We start from the raw sequence: 24361 nt of genomic DNA, 5'->3' as shown, positions 1-24361 counted from the left end.
TTAAAATTTCTGCACTGTGCATCAAATTTCAAAAACATTTCTTTTTAATACATCTTTTTGTCATGTTATGTTATGTTATGTTATATTTAATTTTGTATAGCGCACAGCTACTCAAAAAGAGTGTCCCGGCGCTTTATATTGAGACCTATAGCAGAATAACACAACACAATGATATAACAACAGAATAAAAAGCAGAACAGAAAGATAAAGGCCTAGAGGTCAAAAAGCCAGGTTTTAAGGCCCTTCCTAAAAGCAAGTAAATTAGTAGCTCCGCGCAGTGTCAGCGGCAGAGTGTTCCACAACTGTGGCGCCAGCAATCCAAAGGAGCGGCCTCCAATACGGGCTCTTTTTACTCGCGGCACCACCGCCAGAAACAGAGATTCTGATCTGAGAGAGCGAGCCGGGTGGTAAAAGGCAAGTCTCCTTTGGAGATACTTAGCTCCCACAGCATGAAGGGCTTTATAGGCCAAAGTTAACACCTTGAAGGCAATCCGTTTTCGGATAGGCAGCCAATGGAGCGACTGCAATAGGCCAGCAGCGCTGGCTCGCCTATTTAGGCCATAAATGGCCCTTGCGGCCGAATTCTGCACAACTTGCAGCTGCTGCAATAAATACTCTGGCAGGCCCAAGTCGAGGACGTTGGAATAATCCAATCTTGAGCCAATCAGAGCCTGCACTGTCGGCTTCCTATGTTCCTCTGAAAGAAGAGGCAGAAACTTCCGGAGCATCTTGAGGAGGCCAAAACATGTTCCCGTCACACCAAGGATCTGAGACCTCAACGTCAGACCCTTGTCCATCTTGACCCCCAAGTTCTTGGCTAGTTGGGACGGGCAAGACGGGGGGAACATGTTAATAGGCCACCAAGCCTGCCAGTCCGGATCCGATGGGCACCCAAAGAAGAGCACCTCAGACTTATCTGAGTTGCACTTGAGGCTGTTCAGCTCGAACCATTTAAAAACAGCCCCAAGGCAATCCCGGATACTCTCTCCATCAAAGTCTCCTCCCTTCTTACACGAAAAGAGGAGCTGGGTGTCATCGGCATAAGATACGATCTGGGCCCCGAAAGACTCCGCCAATGCCGTCAGAGGGGTCATAAAGATGTTAAAAAAAGTCGGGCTCAACACAGAGCCCTGCGGAACCCCGACTCCCAAAGGCGGCATCACGGCCGAGTTAGGGGAGGCCCAGATCGTTTGTCGACGGCCAGCTAAAAAAGATGTAAACCAGCTGAGCACCGTCCCCCTTAGGCCGACCTCATAGAGTCTAGCAAGAAGGCCCTCGTGGGGGACGGTGTCAAAGGCCGCCAACAGATCTAACATGACCAGCATGGCTTTGCCCCCGGAGTCCAGTACCTCTTTAATGGCTTCTGACACCTCCAAAAGCGCCGTCTCCGTGCTTAAATTGGGGCGGAAGCCAGATTGGGTGGCATGCAGAACCTCATGAGTTTCCAGGAAATTAGAGAGCACCGTATGCACTTGCTTCTCCAAGATTTTCGTAAAAGCAGGGAGGAGAGAAATAGGCCTATAATTGGCCAGGACCTCCGGATCGAGACCAGGCTTCTTCAGCAAAGGGATGACCATTGCCTGCTTCCAGGCCTGCGGAACCACTCCCTGGCTCAAAGAGCGATTCAGGAGTGGATTCGCCAGCGGGTTTATAACTTCCGCCATTTTTGCCAAAAATTTGGCCGGGCAGGGGTCAAGAGGCGACCCAGATTTAAGATTGCCCATAAGTGCCAAGGAAGCAGGGGCTGAAATTGATGGAAAAACGGCCAACACTGGGCCCAAAGGGGCCGATAAGCCTGAACCGTCCTCGAGGCTGGTCAACCCCGCTGGTGCCACAAAAGTGAAAGAGTCCTGGATTAGTTTAATCTTACTAGTGAAGAAATTTGCAAGATCATAGGCCCAGGACTCAGAAGGAGCGACTTGGGTTGCATTGGATCGAGGGGCAATGAATTCTCTGACAATGGTAAAAATCTCTTTGCAGGAGTTAGAGGAAGCCTCTATCCTGTTTTTATTTTGCTTAGAGATGGAATCTCATAAATGGTGGCCTAAAAGTAGTTCCAACATTGCAGGGTCAAAGTCTATTATAAAATAGCCCTACCAGCATAATTAGATTAGAGAAAAAGAACCGAAAGTCCCCAGAAAAAAGGAGAAAATAGTTTACTCCCACGGTGACAGAGCAGAATGTAAGGTGTTATTTATCACTAATCATTAAGCCATCACCAACGTAGGAGGATATAATAAAAACTGTAGCAACCTACATTTTTTCACGGTAGGGTATTTATATTTCTGGGATCCAAGAAGTACAAGTTAAGGATCCTACAAGGTGATGATCGAAGGTATTTCTATGAATCAAACAGTGGAGAATACCAATTAGCTCAATTGGCTATCATATACCAGAACAAGGTACACTTCCTAAAGAGAAACCTACTTCTCAATGGAGCCGATGCTGATCCAATGAAGGGATATCCTATAAGTCCTTCAGATATGAGATTTTACTTTGGAGTTTATCAACCCAGCCGGGGATAACATCCAATATGTATCTGTAAAGAAGGATATAATAGCTTAGGTAAACAGTTCAAAATAAAGGGATTCACCTACATTAAGGCACGCTCATTTTGTTCTTACCTCGAATTAAAGCAATAATGTTTGCGTATTCTTTTAAACTTTCACAACATCAGTGCACATTTAGTTGTATGGAGTCCTGGCTCACAATGTAGGCTTTTCTGTAACTGAAAAGCAAAATAGAAGACCTTAGGAGCCTTACTAGCCTTTATTTGAGAGTACATGCGCAATCACTTTTAAAAGGTTTTAAAACGAGAGGGAAAAAGCAGAGTCCATTTATGTCAGCTTTACAATGGTGGCATTTCGAGGGTTGCAGGGTATCGCTGTTCTAAAAATCACCCTTTATCTGTGCCCATAGTTCTCAGTTTTTAGTATGAACACAATCTGTTACTGTTGCTGGCATTTCCCCACAGAAGGCAACAACCCATTATAATGCTATTGCCGTCCTTTGTAGACACGCAAAGTCCCACCACTCATGGCTAAGTTATAACGTCAGATCACAGAAAATAGGTTTCCGTCTAGAAATAGAATTCCTAACGTCTTGTCAGCTACCATAGCCAAACGAAATGCAGTGGAAAGGTTCCCGGCTTACCTCAGTCGTACTCCAAAGGGTCCAAATATTTCTTCGTCCTCACCTGTCTAGGGGTAAAACGATCTTATCGGCATCACCTGCTTTTTTTTTTTTAATAGTATTTCCGTGATCGTCAATCAGTTAAAATGGGATACTCGCGAGAGTCCTAGAAGCCACGCGATAACTTATTACAAAAGGATATCGGTTGCGCCATTTCGGAACGGGATCATAGGTTCACTGTAGTTCTATTCCTAATTAGCGCGTGTAGTACCAAATATCTCGGGAATTTTATCAGATCCCTGGAGTTTAGAGTCTTATCTTAAAGAATTATCTTAAGATCAAATACTATAGTTAAGATTCCCTATGGGCGCAGTGTGCTGTGATTGTAAAGTGCATTGAATGACGAGCGCCATCTTGGATTATCTCAAGGTAAAATGGTTGTTATGGAACAGAAATGATCTATGATTCCAAGAGCCCAAAACATGCATACTATAAGAAGGTGGTATCGTTGACTTTGAATGTTTCTGTTCTGTGCATTTAGGAAATAGTAGAGCCGCTGCCTGTTTCAAAGTATATAGGGTAGACAAGAGGTTGCTTTTGTGTATTAAGTCTTAAAGTGTCAAACATTAAGGTGAGCCAGAAACTACACCATGGCAGAAGACATAAATTGCCCTCTGTTATCTGTTACAATAGTGGTCGGGATGCCTTCACACTAAAAGGGGTATTTAAGAAACTTTATTATGTGCTCGGTGATGAACCATTTTAGAAACTACCCAGTGAGAATTGTAATCTACCATGACCAGTGCATAGCGTGTAGTCACCCCTGCCTTTTTGATGGGACCAAATATGTCTAGGGCTACTTTCTCCCTTGGTTTGTCGGGGACTTGTACAGCTTACCGTTTTGTCCCTATTGGCACATATTTTGCTGTCTTTCACTTTGGACTCATACATGCTGGCCATACCTGGGAACCAGAAGCGCTCCCTCACCCTTGACTTGGTGAGGCTCCTGCCTAAGTGGCCTTCATGGGCAAGATTGATAACTTGGTCTCTTAACCTTGCAGGGGGTATGATTTTGTCATTCCTGAGTATCGGGTTATTGCTGGTATTTATTTTGTGTCACACTTACCAAAATGCTTTTGCCTCATCTTGTATCTCGTACCGGCTGTTAGGCCATACCTGAAGAGGATATGCTCTGACTTTAGCAGCAAAACACACAAGATGACGGACGGAAAGTTGCACAATGGCAAAACATTCACCCCCAGTCACAAATCTGGGTTTAATCCATCGTTATTTTGCTCACCAAGCCACCCCAGTTCAGACATGGCCATATGCAAATCAGTCTTGACCCTGTGCCTCATAGGAACAGTCCAGCCCGAACTGCCAAGCTGTGTCTTCCCTGGACCGGAATCAAGCATCCTAGGACTGGTTTCTGGCTATCAGCCGTCTTCAGCCAGGATAGCTTGACTCCAGTGGCGTAGTGAGCATGGGACCCACGTCTGGGCATACCCTTCCCACATAGGGTGAGCAGCAAAACACACAAGATGATGGTCGGAATGTTGCAAAATGGCAAAACATTCACCCCAGTCACAGATCTGGGTTTAATCCATCGTTATGTTGCTCACCAAGCCACCCCAGTTCAGACATGGCCATATGCAAATCAGTCTTGACCCTGTGCCTCATAGGAACAGTCCAGCCCGAACTGCCAAGCTGTGTCTTCCCTGGACCGGAATCAAGCATCCTAGGACTGGTTTCTGGCTATCAGCCGTCTTCAGCCAGGATAGCTTGACTCCAGTGGCGTAGTGAGCATGTGAGCAAGGTTGATAGCTAAGATAGGGTAATCAGATTTTTGAATTCTTCCATTTCTTCTAAAGGAGATCTTGAGAGGAAATTCGCGAACTTGTTTTGGTTCCCTGGGACATATTCCAGTTTGTAGCAAAAACTCTCTAGACCCAACAACCATCTGGCTATTCTAGGCATGCTATTGTAAGAACCTTTTGTTGAAAACATGTGAATGAGAGGTTTATGGTCTTTTCTGATGTCAATCTGGATGCCCCACAGATAATATGTAAAATATTTGACTGCCCAAAAACTGTTTCTACTACAGAGTTGTTGGCTTCTGATTTGTTTAGGGCACGAGATACAAAAGCCACTATGCACTCCTCACCTTCAATTACTTGTGAGAGGGTAGCTCCCAGTCCCTTTCTACTGGCATCTGTGGTGAGAATTGTTTTCCTGGAATGCTCATGTTACATAAATATGGGGCAGAGAGAATGGCTCTTTTGATGTTATCGAAGGCACTATGATGTTCCTCCGTCCTGTTGAATTTAATATAGTTCTTCAGAAGTTCTCTTAGGCAGTGTGCAAGTTCAGAAAATGTTTGAGCATATTTTGACATGAACTCTGCAATTCCTAAGAAGGACTTCAACTCTTTATTTTTTGGAGCGACTGACTCTTGAACAGCCTTGAGCAGGCACGTTTTTGGCTTGAATCTATCCTTAGAAATGGTATGACCCAGGTATTCAACGGTGCTCACCCCTATATTGCATTTCTCTCTCCGAAGTAGGAGTCCTTCATCTCTTAGTTTGCATGTGACTTTTCTTAGGTATAAGTCTTGTTCTCCCTCCGTGGCACCGTAGATTAAAACATCATCCTGGAAGCAGAGGGTTTTGGGTATTCCCTCCAGGATACTTTGCATAATCTTTTGAAATACTGCGGCTGCGGATGCCAGGCCGAACAGCATTCTACAAAACATGAAGGATCCCATCGGAGTGGTGGGGGCCGTCAACCACCTTGGCTCAGGATGCATTTCAATCTGGTGGTACGCACTGGATAGGTCCAGAACCGAGAAGCACTCTGGATCCACCATGGTGCTCAACATTTTGTGGATCCTAGGGAGAGAGTGTCTGTCGACCCAGCTGTTGCGGGTGAGGTCACCCAGGTCCACACACAATCTTATCCCTTTGTCTTGGTCAATATTCAACTCTGGCATAAGCCTGTTGCGTTCCTCTCTAGTGTTAGCCAATGCAGCACTGTCTGTGCCTTGCACGCAAGTTCTTAAATATAGAGTATTGAGGATAATCAAATTGCCAACACAGTCAAATGATCTTTTACTCTGGCCATGTGGGCTACTTTGATATGGTAAAAAGAGAGCGTTCTCCATAGTGAATGCTTTATTCCTTTCAAACATCAGGAACTCCGTCCTGAGGCCCATGACTGCCTGCTTTTTAGGCCTGTCTTGTCGGTTCTGATATGCCATCACTTTCCTTTGCATGACTGCCTTAAAGGCCTCCCGTACTGTCCTTGAGAAACTATGAACATTCAATTTAGAGTAGGATTGTGTCACCTAAGATACTTCAAAAAAGTACTGCCAACCGGTCACCAGGAATTTAGAGCCTGATTTAGAATTGGGCGGACAGGTTACTCCTTCACAACAGTGACTGATATTCCGTCTGCCGAAATATAAATCCCATAATATCCTGTGGGATTTATATTTCAGCAGATGGGATATCCATCACAGTTGTGACGGAGTAACCCATCAGTCGAAATCTAAATCAGGCCCTTAATCTCTAAATGCCATGTGAGGTCTACTTCACTGTTACAGCAGGAGCTCTGTTTGAGCGTGGTCTGGCAGGCCTCTGGGAAGGTTGCATACTACATTAAAGAAAATACTCCATGTGTGAGACTGAGTGATGTGCTGTGGAGAAGGTATTCTCTAGTGCGTGGGTGTCAATATCTCTATCCATCCACCAGACCCAAGGAAGCAGCCCAAATAGGAAGTGAAGTGTGCTGAGTGAATCATGATTCTTTTGGTTCGACGGCGTGGCTTGAGCGTCGATGGCGGCGGTCGCCTAAACGCTCGGCTCCGAGACAGAGCCTGATTTTATCCTGTTTTAAGAGGGTTCCGGGCGCCCCAGCCTCCCTGAATCGGAGTGCGCCAGCGGGGCCGACCTAGCCGACTCGGAGCCGACATCGGAGGACCCAAGGAACAGCTGGTGATAGAAATACGAGGGTCCGTGAGGAGAGCGGAGCGGAGCACAAGATGGCGCCCGCTCCGTCTCCGTAGACCCGGGTCAGATCGCGACCCGGAGAGACAGCCGACTCCGGACCAATCCTGCCTCCTACTCCGCCCGCTGGGAAAGCGGAGCTGCGGCCGAGTGCCGGATCGGCCGAGAACACTGCGAAACCGGCGTAGAGACGCCCGCCAGGACGGATCTCGCACTGCCTACACCACGGGGGCCCCGGGAAGCGGTGAAAGTTACGAGAGGGGCCGCGCAGCAGTGAGTGGCGCCCTGCACCTGCAATTGGACATACCCGGAGCCCTCGCGCGCGGAAACACGCGGGCCCCACCCCCTAGGCTTAAAGGGACACCGGGAGCAGCAACTCCGAACCCGGACAGCCCGCCGGGTGGCGGCCAGGTCCAGAGGAACCACCAGGGACCAGCGACGACTAGGGAAACTAGCTGACCGAGAGGGGGACGCTGCCTATCGACTGCAACCGCTCCTCACCTCCCCCCCTCCTGCTGGTTGGTTCCGGGATAGATAATAGATAACCCGCTGGACGGACGAAGTTTCTGGGCCCCCCGTGCTGTCCCACCGGGATCCGGCTGGCAGCGAGCTCGTGGTCTGAGGTTTGGGGGGGGGGGGGGCTTTTTTCCCCTTCCCCGGCTTAGCATCTCCTGGGCCCCAGCTGGCAGACACGGCAACTATGGGGAAACCAAGAGGCCCTAAAGGTGGTGCCCAGGCCTCGGACACGGAGGCCACCGATAAAGAGGACAAGATGGATCCGGAGAAGACGGGGGGGGTCCCCAACTACAACAGCAATTTGATAGAATCCTTGAAGCAATTGCGGACACACGATCGGCCCTCCAGCAAGACATCGCTCAGGTGGCGACAAGTCTGGGCCTTCTTCGGGCAGATCACGGAAAGCTCTCAGATAGGGTTAAGGACGTGGAATGCTCAATTGGAGCCTTAGAACCCGCGCAAAAAACTTTGCCCGCCACTGTGAAAGACGCTTTGACCCGCATTGGAGACCTGGAGAGACGGGCGGAGGACGCGGAAGGGCGCAATAGGAGAAACAACATCCGCGTGGTGGGCCTCCCAGAGAAAGTCGAGAATGGCGACATGGTGGCCTACCTAGAGGATTGGCTCCGGACTGTGGTGGCGCCTGAAAGACTTTCCCCCTTTTACACCTTGGAACGGGCTCACAGGGTGCCGGCCAGACCACCGCAACAGGGCCGCTCCCCACGTCCGGTGGTGGCGCGACTGCTGCACTTTCGGGACAGGGACCACCTCCTCAACGCCGCCCGGGAAAACGGACCATATCAGGTGGAGAATAGCCAAGTAAACATTTTCCTGGACTACACTTACGAAACACAACGGAAGCGGACCTCCTTCCTGGCGATCAAGCGGGAATTGCGGAGCGAGGGCATCCAATACTCTCTGTTGTTCCCGGCGAAACTCCGTATCATCCTGGACGACACGACCAAATTCTTTGACAATCCGTATGATGTCTGCAGCTGGCTTGAATTGTATCGAGAGGCAAGGACGGCTTTGGGTCATCTTTCCAATCTACATCGGAGGCAGGTCGTAAACGAAGATCGAAGAGGATCCAGAATCGCTGCGGCAGATCGGGCAGGCCCTCGACAGTGGAGACGGCGACGGAGCGGCGAGGGGTGCTGGAGCTGGTCTCCAACATATCTGGCCCCCAAGGTGGGCCGACTGTGGAGGACTCGGAGACAGGTGGTGGTGGGCCTTTATCGGACACGGAGGACTCAGAAACTGACAGTGTGACTCTGCCTGTGATAACCCCGGATTCGGCGGAGGGCCTGCTGGATGGTCAAGAATGATCCTGGGTGAGCTGATTCCAATTGCGGGTGGGGATAATGAGTGCGGGGGGTCCGTCGGGGGTGGAATTGGTTATTGATGAAGGGAGTGAATTGGGGTTACACCTTTTCCCAGGTCTAAAACGATTGTGGGCTCGATTATGTCTCGGTAGTACAGAGGCGTGGAGACCCCCTATTGACGCTCGACCCCCACTCAGCCCTTAAGGCATGCCTGCGGTGGCTACCGTCAGGTTAGTTGGGAGGGAGGGGACTTTGAAGGGTAAGGTTTGGATGGGGACTGGATGGCACTATTTGGGACCTGTTCTTGGGGGGTGGGGTATGAATATGGGATTGGGGGGAGTTCTGTTCTTGTTGCGGGGGACAACTGCCATTGGTGTGGATCTAATTGAAAGCTTGATCATGCTTGAGCACTACCGGGGGAAACGGAACGTGACATTATGGGACAATGGCTGATATATCCAACCTAAAATGTATTACTTGGAATGTGCGGGGCCTGCACACCATGTCCAGACGGCACAAGGTCCATGCCTACCTAGTGCGCAGGGGGGTACAAATAGCGCTGCTGCAGGAGACACATCTCACTAAGTCAGAAGGATTAGCGCTACAGCGTAGGTGGAGAGGCCAAGTGTATTACACGTCATATTCAGCTTATGCGAGAGGCGCGCTGATTTGGGTGAGAGCTGGGGTGCCCTTACAGGTGGCCAAAACTGTGATAGATCCAGAGGGGCGGTTTGTAGCAATCACTGGTAGCCTAGGGGGGCAGAGCCTTGAACATATGCTGCATTTACGCGCCTAACGTGGACCAACTCTCTCTTTCCTCTCTGCGTTATCGGGCTCCTTGGCCCACTGTTTATCAGGACCCATCTTACTAGGGGGGGACTTTAATTCGGTGATGGACGTCGATCTCGACCGATCCCACCCCCCCTCCCGGACTCTCCAGTTCGTCGAGTGGCCAAAGGCAGGCGGGAATGGCAGGCCCAATGGGGACTGACAGACATTTGGCGAGTGCAACACCCGAGTACCCGCGATTATTCCCACTTCTCCGGCATGCACGAGTTGCACGTGCGGCTGGATGGGCTGCTAGGTTCGGCGGAACTTGTGGTCGCGGCAATGAGAACTGAATACCTGACTAGGACCATCTCTGACCACAATCCTCTATTGGCAGACTTCCGGTGGTTCCCCGGCACCCCCAGTGTGCCCACTTGGAAATTACGTCCCGAGATCTTGGAAGACCTGGTGTTTAAGACAGAACTAGAGGGCAAAATTACTGAGTACTTTGTAGAGAATGAGGGTACGGCTGGGTCGAGAGCCACGGAGTGGGATGCATTTAAAGTGGTGGTTCGGGGATACTGTATCACAAAGAAGGTGGGAATGCGCAGGGTTATTCTGGATGATCTGGATAAGGCTGATCGGAAACTTCGCGAGATGGAGCTTGCTCGACCCAGCAATCCAGAACTGCAGGGGCAGACCCTGGCAGCAAGGGAAACGGTAGCCGTGGAAGTTGAACGACTCCGTTGTTTCGACTATAAGGCTTACTTAACGAGATCATTAGCTGAGGGGGACAAGTCGGGAGCGCTCCTAGCCTGGCTGGCCAATCCCATGAGGCGAACCACCCCCACGGTGTCTATGCGCACTGCGGCGGGTGACGAGGTATGTACCCAGCCCGAAATCCTTGATTGCTACTTACACTACTATGAGGAATTGTACCGTAGCAGGGTGGCACAGGACACTGCCCCGGTAGAGGAATACTTACAGTCACTGCCGATCCCCACTCTGGAGCCTGCACAGGCGAAAGATCTGGGGAGGGAGGTAGAGCTGGGAGAAATCCGTAGCGCCATAAAAAGGATGGCGAGAAATAAAACTCCAGGCTTGGATGGACTCCCGGTGGAATTCTACTCTACCTACGTGGACCTTCTGGCCCCCAGGTTGCTGGTGGTGTATAGAGAAGCGAAACGCTTGGGGCGCCTTCCCGGGTCGATGTGCGAGGCCTTGGTGGTCCCCCTCCTCAAACCGGACAAAGAGGGCAACGACCCGGCATCTTACCGACAGCTTTCGATGCTTACGGTTGATTACAAAATACTAAGTAGCATACTAGCCTCGAGATTGCTGGGCCACATGAGCTCCCCGGTCCATGTCCATCAGGCGGGATTCATACCCAAACGTAACACGACAATGAACATCCGTCGCTTACTTCGGCTATTAGGGGAGACCCACACTGAGGCCCCTTGCCCCATGATTCTATCGATAGACCTGGAAAAGGCTTTTGATAGCCTGGAGTGGAAATACCTTCACAGGGTCCTGGCGCATTTCGGCCTGGGGGAGGGGTTTCTGCGGTGGACTGCGGTGTTGTACGCCTCGGCAGCGGCCAGGGTGCGGTCGGGTCCGTTAATCTCCCGACAATACCCGGTGGAACGGGGCACGAGACAGGGGTGCTCTCTGTCCCCCCTGCTCTTTGCACTCGCGGTGGAACCATTGGCACTGTCGATTCGGACTGGGGCCTACTTCCAGGGGTTGCGGACCTCGTCAGGGCAGCAATTTATCTCCCTGTATGCCGATGACCTATTATTATTTCTGGAGGATGCCGGAGAGGCCTTGACTGGGGCTGACGCGGCGCTCACGGCCTTTGGGGAGCTCTCGGGCCTAAAGGTGAACTGGGCGAAAACCTGCCTGTTCCCGGTCCGTCGGGGAGAGCCCCAACCTGCTACCATTAGAGAGATTAGATGGGAGCCCAGCTGCCTCAAATACCTAGGGGTGTACGTGTATCATGATCAGGCGGATATCCTGGATGGCAACATTACCCGCTGCATCCGAGCATTGAGGGGTACTATGGGCTTTTGGGCCACCCTGCCACTCTCGGTGGCCGGCCGCATTGCACTGCTGAAAATGGTGGCACTCCCACGGTTGTTGTACTACTTTCGGACGCTCCCGGTTTGGATCCCGCCGACCACCTTCCGGACCTTAAATTCCATGTTGGTGGCGTTCCTCTGGGGATCGGGCCGCCGGAGGGTGGCGCTCAAGACCCTGATGAGACCAAAATCGGAAGGGGGGCTAGCGGTGCCGGACTTTGAGAAATACTACCTAGCTGCCCAATTGCAGACTTACACCCAGGAGGTGGCGCGGGAATTTCGAGGCCCGGAGGAGGGGAGGGGGCGTGGTATGCCCAGGCATGTCATATCCTACATTGCATTACGTCAACGGTTGTACCTGCGGGACCTCACGCATGAGGAACGCACCATAAGGTCGTGCTGGAACCGAATACACAACCGGGTGGAGCTGAAGCGCCCATATGCTCCGGAGATCCCATTAGGGATGCTCACTGCCTTGCCACATGGAGGTGACTGGTCTCTATGAGGACGGAGTGCTGCTACCGTTCCAGGTGCTCTTGGACCGCTTTGACATTCCCCGTGGAGATTTTCTCCTTCACGCGGCGGTTGTGCGCGCGATTCAGGCGTATTGGCAGAACGGCCTGGAGGAACCTCCGACGTCAGCGGCGTGCCAATATGTTATGATGTCGTCAGGGACGATCAAGGTGGTGACATGCTTATATTCCAGGCTGATTACTGAAGGGCTACCCCCGCTGGAGGTGCTCAGAACCAGATGGGAAGTTGACATAGGGAAGGACATACCGGAGACTACATGGGCCCAGTTGTTGCGCCGCGCCTGGAAGGGCACTCGCCATGCCCGGTTCCAACTGGTACATTTTTATATACTGCACCGGGCCTATTTGACCCCGGAGAAAATACAGAAATACTTTGCCTCGGACTCGGCGGCTTGCCCCAGATGTCGGGCGCCTGCAGCTAATCTAATACACATGTTGTGGTCTTGTCCGGCGCTCTCCTCCTATTGGTCGTTGGTAGGGGATACTCTCAAGGAGGTTACTGGAAGGGACCTGGTATTCGATGCTGCGGTCGGAATCCTGCATTGGTTCCCCCACACTCCCAAAAACAAACTTTCCAGTAAATTTATCGAACTGGGGCTTCTATTGGCAAAAAGGGAGGTAACTAGGCATTGGAAAGCACGAGTTGGTCCAACGGGCGCGAAATGGCGCACTGAATTTCTGAAATGGGCTACTGGGGAGAGCACCCTGAGGTATCAATTGGCGAGGCGTCAGCAGAATGAGAAGGCGCTAGAAGCGGCGCAGGAATGGGAGACGTTGGTGCAGGCCCTGCGCGATTACAATACTTCCAGTGACTCGGATAGCGATGAGGATGTTCAACTTCCAACCCAATAACTTTGTTTCACCACGTTTCTCCTTGCTGATGGGATAGGTTTCCTACCGCAAGCTCTTGATATACGCACAAGCACACCAATGGCGGGGTGGGGGGGTGGGTGGCAGATAGAGACAGGGAAATCGAGGTAATCTTTTACCACACTTGCAGTTATTAACATATTATTTGCCTGCTCTGGGTCCTCTGGGGGGGTTGGATTAGTTGGGGGGGGGGGGGGTTGAAAGTTTTTATATGTGTCTAGAAAAGCAGATGTAGGCCTCACATTTATCCTGGCCGATACCGGGAGATTGACAGGTTATCCTGTATGAGATCACCGCAAGGGCCGCCCAGCCTCCGGGATGTGGGCTGAATGGCTGTGTAAATGGAATATTCACTCTTGGGGTCTCGTAACTTTCATTGCCGCTGTTAAAACTTCCCGGTACCAACATGTAACTTGAACAAATTCCTGCAATAAAAATATATTTAAAAAAAAAAATAAAATGATTCTTTTGGTTCGTAGATCTCCGTTCTTATCCAGGATTGTGGTAAATGCCCTACCTGTCGCATTAGCAAGCAATGGGGCTTTTGACCTACCCCCAAATTACTATCATAGTTTTTAACTGCTGGCTGGCATTAGACTATTAAAAAGATTGGCTGAGGGGGGGCGTGGCTGGCAGCCAAGCAAGATGTTCGCAGTCTAGTGGAGCTCCGAGGGTGAGGCAGACTCCCCCGTGAATCCGCTCATTAATCCGCAATTTAAATCGTACCCAGAGCCTGAAATTACGTTGCAAAGGTGGTGCGGAGCGGATCGACCCGGGGCTGAAGTCTCCCCGAAGTCGACAACGTGAGTTACCAACGGCGACCGGTCGAGGCCTCCACACATGTTTGGAGCCGGGGATTACATTTTGAAGCCAGGCCCAAGCACCTGTTGTGCTGCCCGCTGGTTGGATCCGAGGAGAGACGGCACACACCGGAGATAGGAGAAAGAACAGGCGGAGGCAGTGGCGGCCCTGACTGCGGCCTCCTGACCTGGTGCTAGGCGGCGGAGGAGCTCTCACCTGGAAATCGGAGGCTGGGGCCGGGATTGGGCCTACGGGTCTGTTGGACGCCAAAGAGAGGAGCCGGCACCGCGGAGACGCATTAGCGCTGCAGTAAGAGACGGAGCGGCAGCCCTGAAGAACGGGCTGGACCACACTAGGTGCACCCGCGGTGGTGCATGAGGGGATCGCCGTACTTGAACCGGCCGATCTGGAGGCCCTACCGTGCAAGGCACCCGACTGTAGATGGAGAGGCTGTGGCTGTAGATAAGGAGGAGCAAACAGTTATGAGGCATTGCGGTCGGCGGCCGGATTGAGGGGCACATGAAGAAAGTTTCAAACAGCATAGCCTCAGTCAGGGGGTGTCAAGTGGCAGGATTGCTGCGGGCAGCAACACCCAGCGACACACATGCGGCACAGATTCACTCAGGAGTCAATAAGACAGCGGAGGTACGTTACTGGAGATATAATAAGGTCGTCCCCAGGCTATTACAGATTTGACGTAGGGAGAGGGTACCCCAAATTACGGAGCTGTGGGTCGAGCGTGGAGCCCCCCAGTGGTTAACTGTTGATTGCCCCCCTGTACGAACAGTCATATCAGCTGTGCAGAAGTCCAGCAGCTGTGAGAATAGGCTGCGGAGCAGGCGATGAGTGGCAAGGGATCCAGCGCGACCCAGCAGGGCAAGCTGGATAAGTTTGCCTACACTAAGGACTTTCCCACATTGCCGGAACGTAAAGAGATAGGGGCCAAAGACTCGGAGGCGGAGGGTGGATCCAAAGTGACGCTAGATGATGTAATGGCGGCTCTACACCAGGTACAGACCAGACTCGGGTCCATTTCAACGGATGTCACGTTCCTACAAGCAGATTTTCCAAAAATGTCAGCTAGAGTAACTGAGGTGGAACAGACGATGACGTCTCTCACTAAAGACACTACACTATTGATTAAGAAAGTAATGCAATTGGAGGCCGACATCAAGCGTACGGCGGCAAAGCTGGACGACCAAGAAGGACGCTCCCGCCGAAATAATGTTCGAATTACGGGGCTTCCAGAGAATGAAGGGGGCTCCGCTATGGACCTCTTTATTGAAGAACTCATTAAGGGCCGACTGCAGCCTAAAGGACTCTCTACCTTCTTTTCTGTGGAACAGGCGCATAGGGTACCAGGTGGCAGGCAAAAACCTGGAGCCCCCCAAGAGCGGTGCTGACCCGCATATTCAACTTCCGGGACAGGGATGCCATTCCTCAAACGGCCCGGGTAGCACCGCCTATCAGAGTACAAAACTCTGTGATCTCCTTCGTTCCGGACTATAGGGCGACGGTCGTCGCGCGCCACAGAAGTTCCTTTGAGGTCAAAAAGACACTGAGGGCCCGTGAGCTGCCATATTCCATGCTCTTTCCAGCAAAACTTTTTGTGGTGGCAGAAGGCAAAACTTGTTTTTTTGAAACACCGGAAGAGGCCCACGACTGGCTTGAGGGATGGCGACTGGGGGAGAGGTCCGGCCGAGCGCAAAGGAGACCGCGACGGCTTGGGAAGGAGGGCGATCCTGATGACATTGAACAAGGAGAAGAGGAGACGGAACAACTGGATAAGGACTCCGGAGAGTGAGATCTTCAGGGACTACCCACCTCTAAATAAGGAGGGTATAAACTGCTATATGTTCTGGCCCACCTCGACATTGGGACTGTACATGCAAGTAAAGTTTCAGGGATTGGGTTCCACGCAGTCTGCTGAGTTGGGGTGGCGGGCAGTTTTGGGTCCACAAGGCAGGGAGGGGGGTTGGGGCAGGGATTGTTAGGATGTTTTTGGTATATTGGAAATCTTATTGTTCTGTATGAAGATAGTTATGCAATACTAGCGCACACAGGGAAGCACTCACGTTCACTAATGGGACAAGTCACTAGCATTAATAGGTCTGCTGGGCATAGAAATGGGAGATGAAACGCAGGTTGACTCAGCTGTGGGTCCTAACACCACGGTACCATCCCTCTCCGTACTCACATGGAATGTACGCGGCCTGGGTGATAAAATAAAGCGTGACCTGGTTCTGCAATGCATTAAAAGGGGTGGCCCGGCGGTGGTACTTTTACAGGAGAAAGGTAGAAATTCGAGTGCACTCAGTTTTAAATCCCATTCAAGGTCCAATAAGCTAATTTAGATTTGATTCTTGCGTGCATCCTGGATTTGTGGTACGCCCTTCTACCACGTGAGGTGATTGTCCAACATTGAATACTGGGAGCAAGGTTCAGCTCCCTTTCCAGAAGCACTGCAGAGTTATGCCTGTTGCAATAAAGTATACCACACTTAAACTGCGTTGTGTTTTTTTTATTCAAATTCTATTCCAGTATTTTCGTACTTCTTCTCCACTTTCTTTTGTCACATATAACCACCATTTTATGTATTTGTAATTCTAATGCGGTAGAAATGAAAAAGGAATCATTAAACTCTTATTCCCATATTTCAATTTCCCTATTTCAAATTTGTAGGTTATAAGGTACCCCAACATCATATAGACTCCCCTCTTACCTATCTCACATGTATTCACCTCATTCCGAGGTCTACTGAGAGTCTAATCACTTTCAATTACCTGTTAACCTTATAGCTTCATGAATTTTAAGTTTAATGATTCCTTTTTAATTTATGTTTCATAAGGAGGGACAGTCACTTTACTTGGTTTCATTATAATCATGATCAGTTAGAGGGAAAACGCTGTTCTTTAAAATATTATCGTATAAATGATTGTTTCGCAAACGGTTTTACCTGTGGGTTGTATACATATAGAGTCTAATGCTCACGTTTACATTTATAGTGAATCCCTGACGAAAGGCAAAAAACAGGCCCGAAATGCATTGGAGACTGAACACTATCGAGGATGAATTATGTATATATTCCTGCCTTAGAAAATTAAAGTCCTGATGGACACGTATACCGCATTAGAATTACAAATACATAAAACGGTGGTTATATGTGACAAAAGAAAGTGGACAAGAAGTACGAAAATACTGGAATAGAATTTGAATAAAAGAAATACAACGCAGTTTAAGTGTGGTATACTTTATTGCAACAGGCATAACTCTGCAGTGCTTCTGGATAGGGAGCTGAACCTTGCTCCCAGTATTCAATGTTGGACTTTTACAGGAGACACATCTCACAGGCACATCCAGCAAAGCAATGGACAGGTGGGGATACAAAATGTTGGTACATTCCGAATTCACATCTAGCTCCAGGGGGGTGGGGATATTGGTGAAGAAGCAGTTCCCTTTGATAATGAAAGAAGTTAAGTCTGATGGGTTGGGGAGATTCGCCGCCATAGTTACACAGTGAGAAGGAAGGTCCTTGAATATAGTGTCGGTTTACATCCCCACAGCATTGCAAGCGGTGGCCTTCCCGGATCGAAGTGTGTTCTTACTTGGATTACCTGTGGGAGAGCTCCTTATTGGTGGAGACTTTAATGCGGCCTCAAATGACTCCATGGATCCCGGATCTAAGTGTGTTCTTACTTGGATTACCGGTGGGAGAGCTCCTTATTGGTGGAGACTTTAATGCGGCCTCAAATGACTCCATGGATAGGTTCCCTCCGAGGGCGGATACTTCCGGAGTATCGCGCCTTGGGAGTTTCATGGACGCAATAGGTCTTATAGATGTATGGAGAAGACACCACCCCACAGAACGTCAATTCACATATCACTCCAGTGTCCATAATAGCCTAACAAGAATAGACTACTTCCTGGGTTCGTTGGGTAGCCTTCAACATGTAGATACTATAGAAATTAGACCCCGGGGCATCTCCGACCATTCCCCACTGCTGCTCAGATATACCCATCACCATCAGAAGCGGTGCCGGATCTATCCGATACGCCCTGGTTATCTACAGGTTCCCAAGATCAGAAGGACACTCAAGAAGGCAACAAGCCATTACTTTCAAGACAATGCGGGGTCCGTTGCTTCTTCCACCACTCTCTGGGAAGCATTTAAGACAGTCATCAGGGGACAGGCCATAGCTTCCATCACAGCACACAAACGGGAGGGGCAGCTGGAACTGCAGAACCTAGAGTCCGAATTGTATATTGCGGAAGAACAACACACTAGAGACCCAACCCCTGACACATCCCACACTTACACCTCAAGCAGCGACACCATAGAGAACACCTGACAGAATTGACCAGACAGCAGCTAGAGGCCACGCGACACAAAATATGACATCGGCGACAAGGCCGGGAAACTACTGGCATGGCTAGATAAACGGGAGAAAAGTGATAGGTGGATAGCGCAGCTCTGCACAGGGGGGGGGGATAGGGGGGGACAACCTTCAACGGACCCGCACGCGATATTACACATGCTGGCACAACACTTTCAGACAGTATATTCGTCGTACTCTGCAATGTCAGTAGAGGAGGCACTGACTTATGTGCAAGACCTCGCCATGCCCAAGTTAACCCCAGCGGAAGCACAGGAGTTAGAGGCTGACCTCACGACGGACGAGTTGCAAGCAGCCATTAGGGCGTTGCAATCGGGCAAAGCTGTAGGACCAAATGGCATTCCTGTCGAACTCTATAAGAGAACGGCGGATACCATTGTGCCTCACCTGTTTAATATGTTCACTGACAGTTTGACAGTTTGAAGGCGGGGGAGCTCCCGCCGGACTAGCACACAGCCACTATAGTGGCTATTCTAAAACCTGGGAAACCTGCGGATAACTGTACCTCATATCGACCTATTTCCCTCATAAATGCAGAGGCTAAAATCCTTGCAAAGCTGCTGGCGACTCGGCTCACACCACACCTGTCAAAACTCATACACCCAGACCAGTCGGGCTTTATGCCAGGCAGGAACACGGCGCTCAACCTGAGGAGATTACATGGTATGCTTGCACGCGCAGTGTACCTGCAAGAGCTGGCGGTGGTGCTCTCACTTGACGCACATATGGCATTTGACATGGTCCAATGGCCTTTTCTCTTTGCAGTATTACATCATCTGGGGTTCGGTCCAAAATTCTGCTCATGGGTTCAACTTTTGTACACTAAACCAATGGCGCATGTTACTGCCAATGGTCACATTTCTGATGACTTTCCCTTAAGGAGAGGCACGCGCCAGGGCTGCCCACTGTCACTGCTACTTTTTGCTCTGGTATTAAAGCCACTGGCGGCGTGGATACGCTGGGAGCCAATGATACTGGGCCTCAAATTGACAGATAGCTGGGAAGATCGAGTGTCCCTATATGCCGACAATATCTTATTGTATTTGACCTCACTGAGGCGCTCCATATTAAGTCTTCTAGACATATGTATGGTTTATGGTAAGGCGTCCGGTTACACCATCAACTGGTCCAAGTCAATTTCGTATGTGCTACACATCCCACTGCCGCATCTTCACAGTTGCCCGCTTAAGATTGCGGAAAGTACGTTCAAGTACTTGGGTGTCTACATCACAACGACTCAGGAGAATTTTATAATAGGAATCTGCAGCCACCGCTAGATCGTCTCAAAAGAGACATACAGCACTGGGGGACATTACCTTTGACCTTATTTTCAAAATGATGGCCCTACCCCGGTTCATATATGTTTTAGAAAACACACCATACCCACTGATGCCACCTTACTTTAAAGCTATCTCGGCACAGGTCTCTAATCTGCTGTGTGGTAATAAACCAGCACGTATTGCGCAAGCCAAGCTGGTGCGCGGATGGTACGATGGTGGAATAGCGCTCCCTAATATACAACTTTATTACTGGGCATCGCAACTGAAAGTGATTAATCAATGGGTACATGTCCCACAATCGGATCCGGCATTTAAGGCAGACAGAGCGCAACTTGGCATGAGGGATATGCTCGCTCCCCTGTACGACAAAAAATTATCCTTAGCACTGTGTGGACTGTTGCGTCATACACTTGGACTATGGCATATGGCCCAGGCTAGATTGGGATGGCGAGGGGTGCTAACCCAGCTCACTCCACTATGGGACACGAAACGGCTAGGCAGACTGAGGTATAGTAAAGGATTTGATTGATAGGATGATATTGGGATATCCACGGTGGGAGATATGTGGCAGGGAGGGGAAATAGTCTCCTTTGAGCGGGCACAGCAACAATACAAATTGGCCCCCTCAGAATTGTTCTGGTACACGCAGATACAACATGCCCTGATGACAGCACTGCCGCCTGGCTCCGAGGTTCTGGAGGCGTCCCCTTTGGAAGATAGATTGTTAACTGATTACATGCCAAAGAGGGCCACCTCTCTAACCTACTGTAAACTAGGGAATAACCTGCCTGACCCGACGGGACCCCTGAGAGATAAATGGTCCCGAGATATCGGTGAGATTGATGACTGAGTGGCAGGAAGAATTGGCATCCACAAGAGAGGTGAGCATACCCTTGCGCCTCAGGCTAGTACAGCTAAGCATCCTACAACGTTCATACTATAGTAGACATACTTTGCACAAGATTGGGAGGGCGGAACACCCCTTCTGCCTGTGAGGCTGCGGAGAAGAGGGAACCTTTTTTCACACCATATGGGAATGTCCTAGAATAGCGGAATATTGGACACAAGTAATGAGAACTATATCACAATCGGAGGGGGTCTCACTTCTACCTGAGCCCGGGCGTTGCTTATTAAACATATGGGAGCCGAATGACCTCACGCGTTCTTGGCAGAGTTGGGTAACACTAGGAATTATGGTTGCCAAGAGGAACGTAGCACAAAAGCGGGGGGGGGGGTAGAGGTGCCATCTCTAACGACGTGGGGTAGAGATATGGATGCAGCCATGATTGCTGAGAAGGCAGTATTCACTAGGAGGGGATGCCCTAAAAAGTGGTGTAAAATCTGGGGGGCGTGGAATAAATACTGAGGTGATATTTGTGATCCACCACCGGACCGAGATGATGATGACTCAGACTCTGATGAAATCTGACAACCCAAGAATGGCTGGATGGGGTCGGGTCTCGAATGCTGTGAAACTGCATAACTGTGACTTTTCTAATAATCAGTGGTGTTTTTGATAATACTGTGATGTGCTACTCTGCTTGTATATGCTCAAAAATGTTTTCCTGTTCTGCTGGAATAGAAATGAATAAAAATCTTTAACAAAAAAAATAAAAGATTGGCTGAGATTGCCTGGTGACTCTGGAGAACTCTACTCTACTCTGCTGTGGGTCATGGCCAACACAAGTGGGCCAGATAGGTGGGTTTTTGCAATTGAACACCATAAGAATTACCTAGGGAGGATCGTAACCTCATGATATCCTTCCCAGACTTGACCATAGAAATTAACAAGTTCTTCAGATGCCTTCAATTGAGACATTTGTTAGGGGGTATTGGAAAGAAGTAGAAGAGTCCCTGAATATAGCCTGCCTCCTCTGGGGAAGAAGTAAACCTTACAAGTATACTGAATCCTGGTATGTAATGCCTGGGTAGGTCATTAGAGGAAGTATGCTTGTATGTTGGTGAGAGGAGGAGCAAAAATGGCTGCTAGGGAACTAGTGATCTTTGCAAGGCACTGCCAAATTCCGCATCAAGCTCATGCAAAAGATGTTTTTTATGTCAGAATGCCTTTGGAGAATCGGTAATATCTCCTCCGTACAATGCTTTATTTTTCCATACGGTCAGTGTCCTGGAGTTTCTTCTGGCCAAGCATGATATCACCAAACACTGGAAATTTCCCTCAACCCCTCCATTTCTTGAATAGTGCCGGGGAATGTGTAGGTGATCTGAGCTTGGAAAACTATTACCAGGGAAGAAGTTACCCGTAGAAGCATGTAAAAATTTGGGAGCCATGTTTAAAGTACTTCGAGATCTAGTTGTGAGATATACTTGTTTAATGCGAATGAATTGACCTACCGTTATAAAATTGTATGTTGTTGCCATGTATATGCTGTGTCTTCTGCTGTTTTGTAATCATCTTGTGTTGTTGTGCCACGTACTACCTCACTACTGAACAAATCTTAATAAAGAGTTATCAAAAAAGAGTAGAAGGTGTTGCATCAGGTGCTCCAGCTGCCAGCTTATTCTTCATAACTGCACCTCCTTACTTCTGCTGTAAAGATTGTGATGTATGTCCTAAATTCATAGACATGTGTGCATTTTAATAACTAATTTACTAGGTTAACTTTAAGGGAGGGTTCCCTTTCTGGAAAATTGGCTTTGTCTCCAAATTTCCTCTGAAGGATATCAGATTTTATTTGTTTTATTTCTCCTTTTTTCTCTTTCCCCTACTCATGATTTGTCGTTCTAATCCAGTGAGATATGTGCAATGCACCTTATTTTTCCTCTCTCTAATTTTAGACAACTTCTTTCGGGAGGAGAATCTTTGCAGTTTGTGAGCGACCTCCTGAAATCGATTGACAAAATTACGGAACTGTCACAAGAAGGCCACTGCTGACCAATAAAAATCATTCCAGACTGAGGAAGTGTTTGTACTACCCTGACACTACTGCCAAAAACCTTTTCACTTCTTGAGATATGCAATGAAAATATTGCCCCTTTTGAGTTGAAAGGAAAAAATTATTTTTTAACTATTTTTATACACACGTGTATTTCTGAGCAAAATTAACAGATGAATCTGTTCAGCAATACAAAGGTCGGGGTCCTCTCAGGGAATAGTAGACATTTAGGAGACAGCGGTAGTTGGATTGAAGTATTATACTGGAACCCAGCAATGTTCTTGGCGGTTTAAGGTAGCAACAGTTTGTTAACTTTGAATTTTGGTGCTTTGCTTGACCCTGTTCTTTAGCTTCAGGGTTTTTGCCCATAGCTTTAGAAGTCTTCTGAAGGTGCCTGTTCACTGAGTGTTGAACTAAGATAAGGATATCCAACATAAGGAAGTCTAACGTGCTTTATTTAGACTGTCCTTGCACTTACATCCTGATGCATTGTTTTTCTTACACGTGGTAAAAGAGCAGTACTATGATACTTCGCAATTTTTTTTAATGTAAAAAAGTTGCCGAAAACGACTAATTTATTTTTTTGCGGACAATGTACACTAATGTAAAATGTATAAATTTCATTTCTTTGCCTGAACTACACATTTGAGCCTTCTTCAGCAAAGTAATTCCACTTATTCTGAGAACTATACCTGTGTGAGAGAAAGTCAGTTTTCCAAATATGCTTATATTTCAAACAGAAACTGAGCCTGGGGGGAATCGGATGCACGTTCCTTGCGACGGCACTGATTTCATTTTTACTGTAAGTCCCACAGTTGCCGGGACTAACAGGTTTCAGAATTTGCAGCATGGTTCGAGGACAAAAAAATATCGTTTTTTACAACCTTCCCTGGTATTCAATACTTTCAGATCACGCACATCTATATACTTGTTTACATACCTCGACCTCTCCCGTGTGTCCTCAACTCACTCCCTATGGAATTAGCAAGACCTACTGCATAAAGCAGTTTTGGGCGAACACTTCTGGAATGAAGTCTGACGCACGTTTCACCATTTTAGACTGTCATGACAAAACTACTTTTGTATTTGTGTTTTTTTAACTAAGGTAGACGTGCGTTAATATTAATTAAGTAACCTGAGAATCACTGTGTAAAAGGTATTTTCCCTAACTACACCCAGTGATGGAATCTTGGATTGAATCCCTGAAACTACTGTGATGAACACAAATACCTCCCCCTTACTGCACACTTGTGTTCTGGTACAGTATTATTCTCTTTCCTGCTACGGATATTTAATAGAGCGGTTTCATTGATCAAGGAGTGCCACTTGCACAGTTTTACGTTCGAACTGTGGCAAATCTGGTTATGCTACCAATCAATCAGACATTTCCCATTGCTCCATCGTGATGCATTTTATTTTGATTGTTCTATATAATTTTTTTAATTATCAATTTTTTGTTGTATTCTCTATAACTTGTTTGTGCTCGAGATCTTCTACGTTCTTCTAATTCACTGAAGCAGACCTAACCCTGAGCGATGCAGTGCTGGGCATGGTGGATAAAACTGCTGTTCCACTGCCCAGGAACAAAGCGAAAAGATATTGGCGTCAGACGTCTGGATCAGAGTGGTGCTACTATGAATCCTTGTGTCTACCTGGTGGTGACTTGACGTTAGACGTTAGCAGTGCTAACAATGGTTACGTTCTGGTTCATCGGTGCAATGGTATCCAGGCTTTGTCCAACCTCCACAACATAGTGATCTCAAACA

General features: G+C 48.7%; 1 protein-coding gene across 1 annotated transcript in view; it reads left to right on the top strand.

Annotated features, from left to right (window-relative positions):
* Positions 1-23235, top strand: part of ENTR1 (endosome associated trafficking regulator 1) — a 261223-nt gene extending 237988 nt beyond the window's left edge. The window contains exon 8 of the mRNA XM_086921025.1: positions 22498-23235. Coding sequence (XP_086777151.1) covers positions 22498-22594 — 97 coding nt within the window. The 3' untranslated portion in view covers positions 22595-23235. The remainder of the gene's footprint in view (positions 1-22497) is intronic.
* Positions 23236-24361: the final 1126 nt, after the last annotated feature.

Source organism: Lissotriton vulgaris, chromosome 5 (genome assembly GCF_964263255.1).
Source record: "Lissotriton vulgaris chromosome 5, aLisVul1.2, whole genome shotgun sequence".
In the NCBI taxonomy this organism is placed as follows: domain Eukaryota; kingdom Metazoa; phylum Chordata; class Amphibia; order Caudata; family Salamandridae; genus Lissotriton; species Lissotriton vulgaris.
The sequence above is the reverse complement of the archived record's forward strand: the minus strand, read 5'-3'. Positions and strand labels throughout refer to the sequence as shown.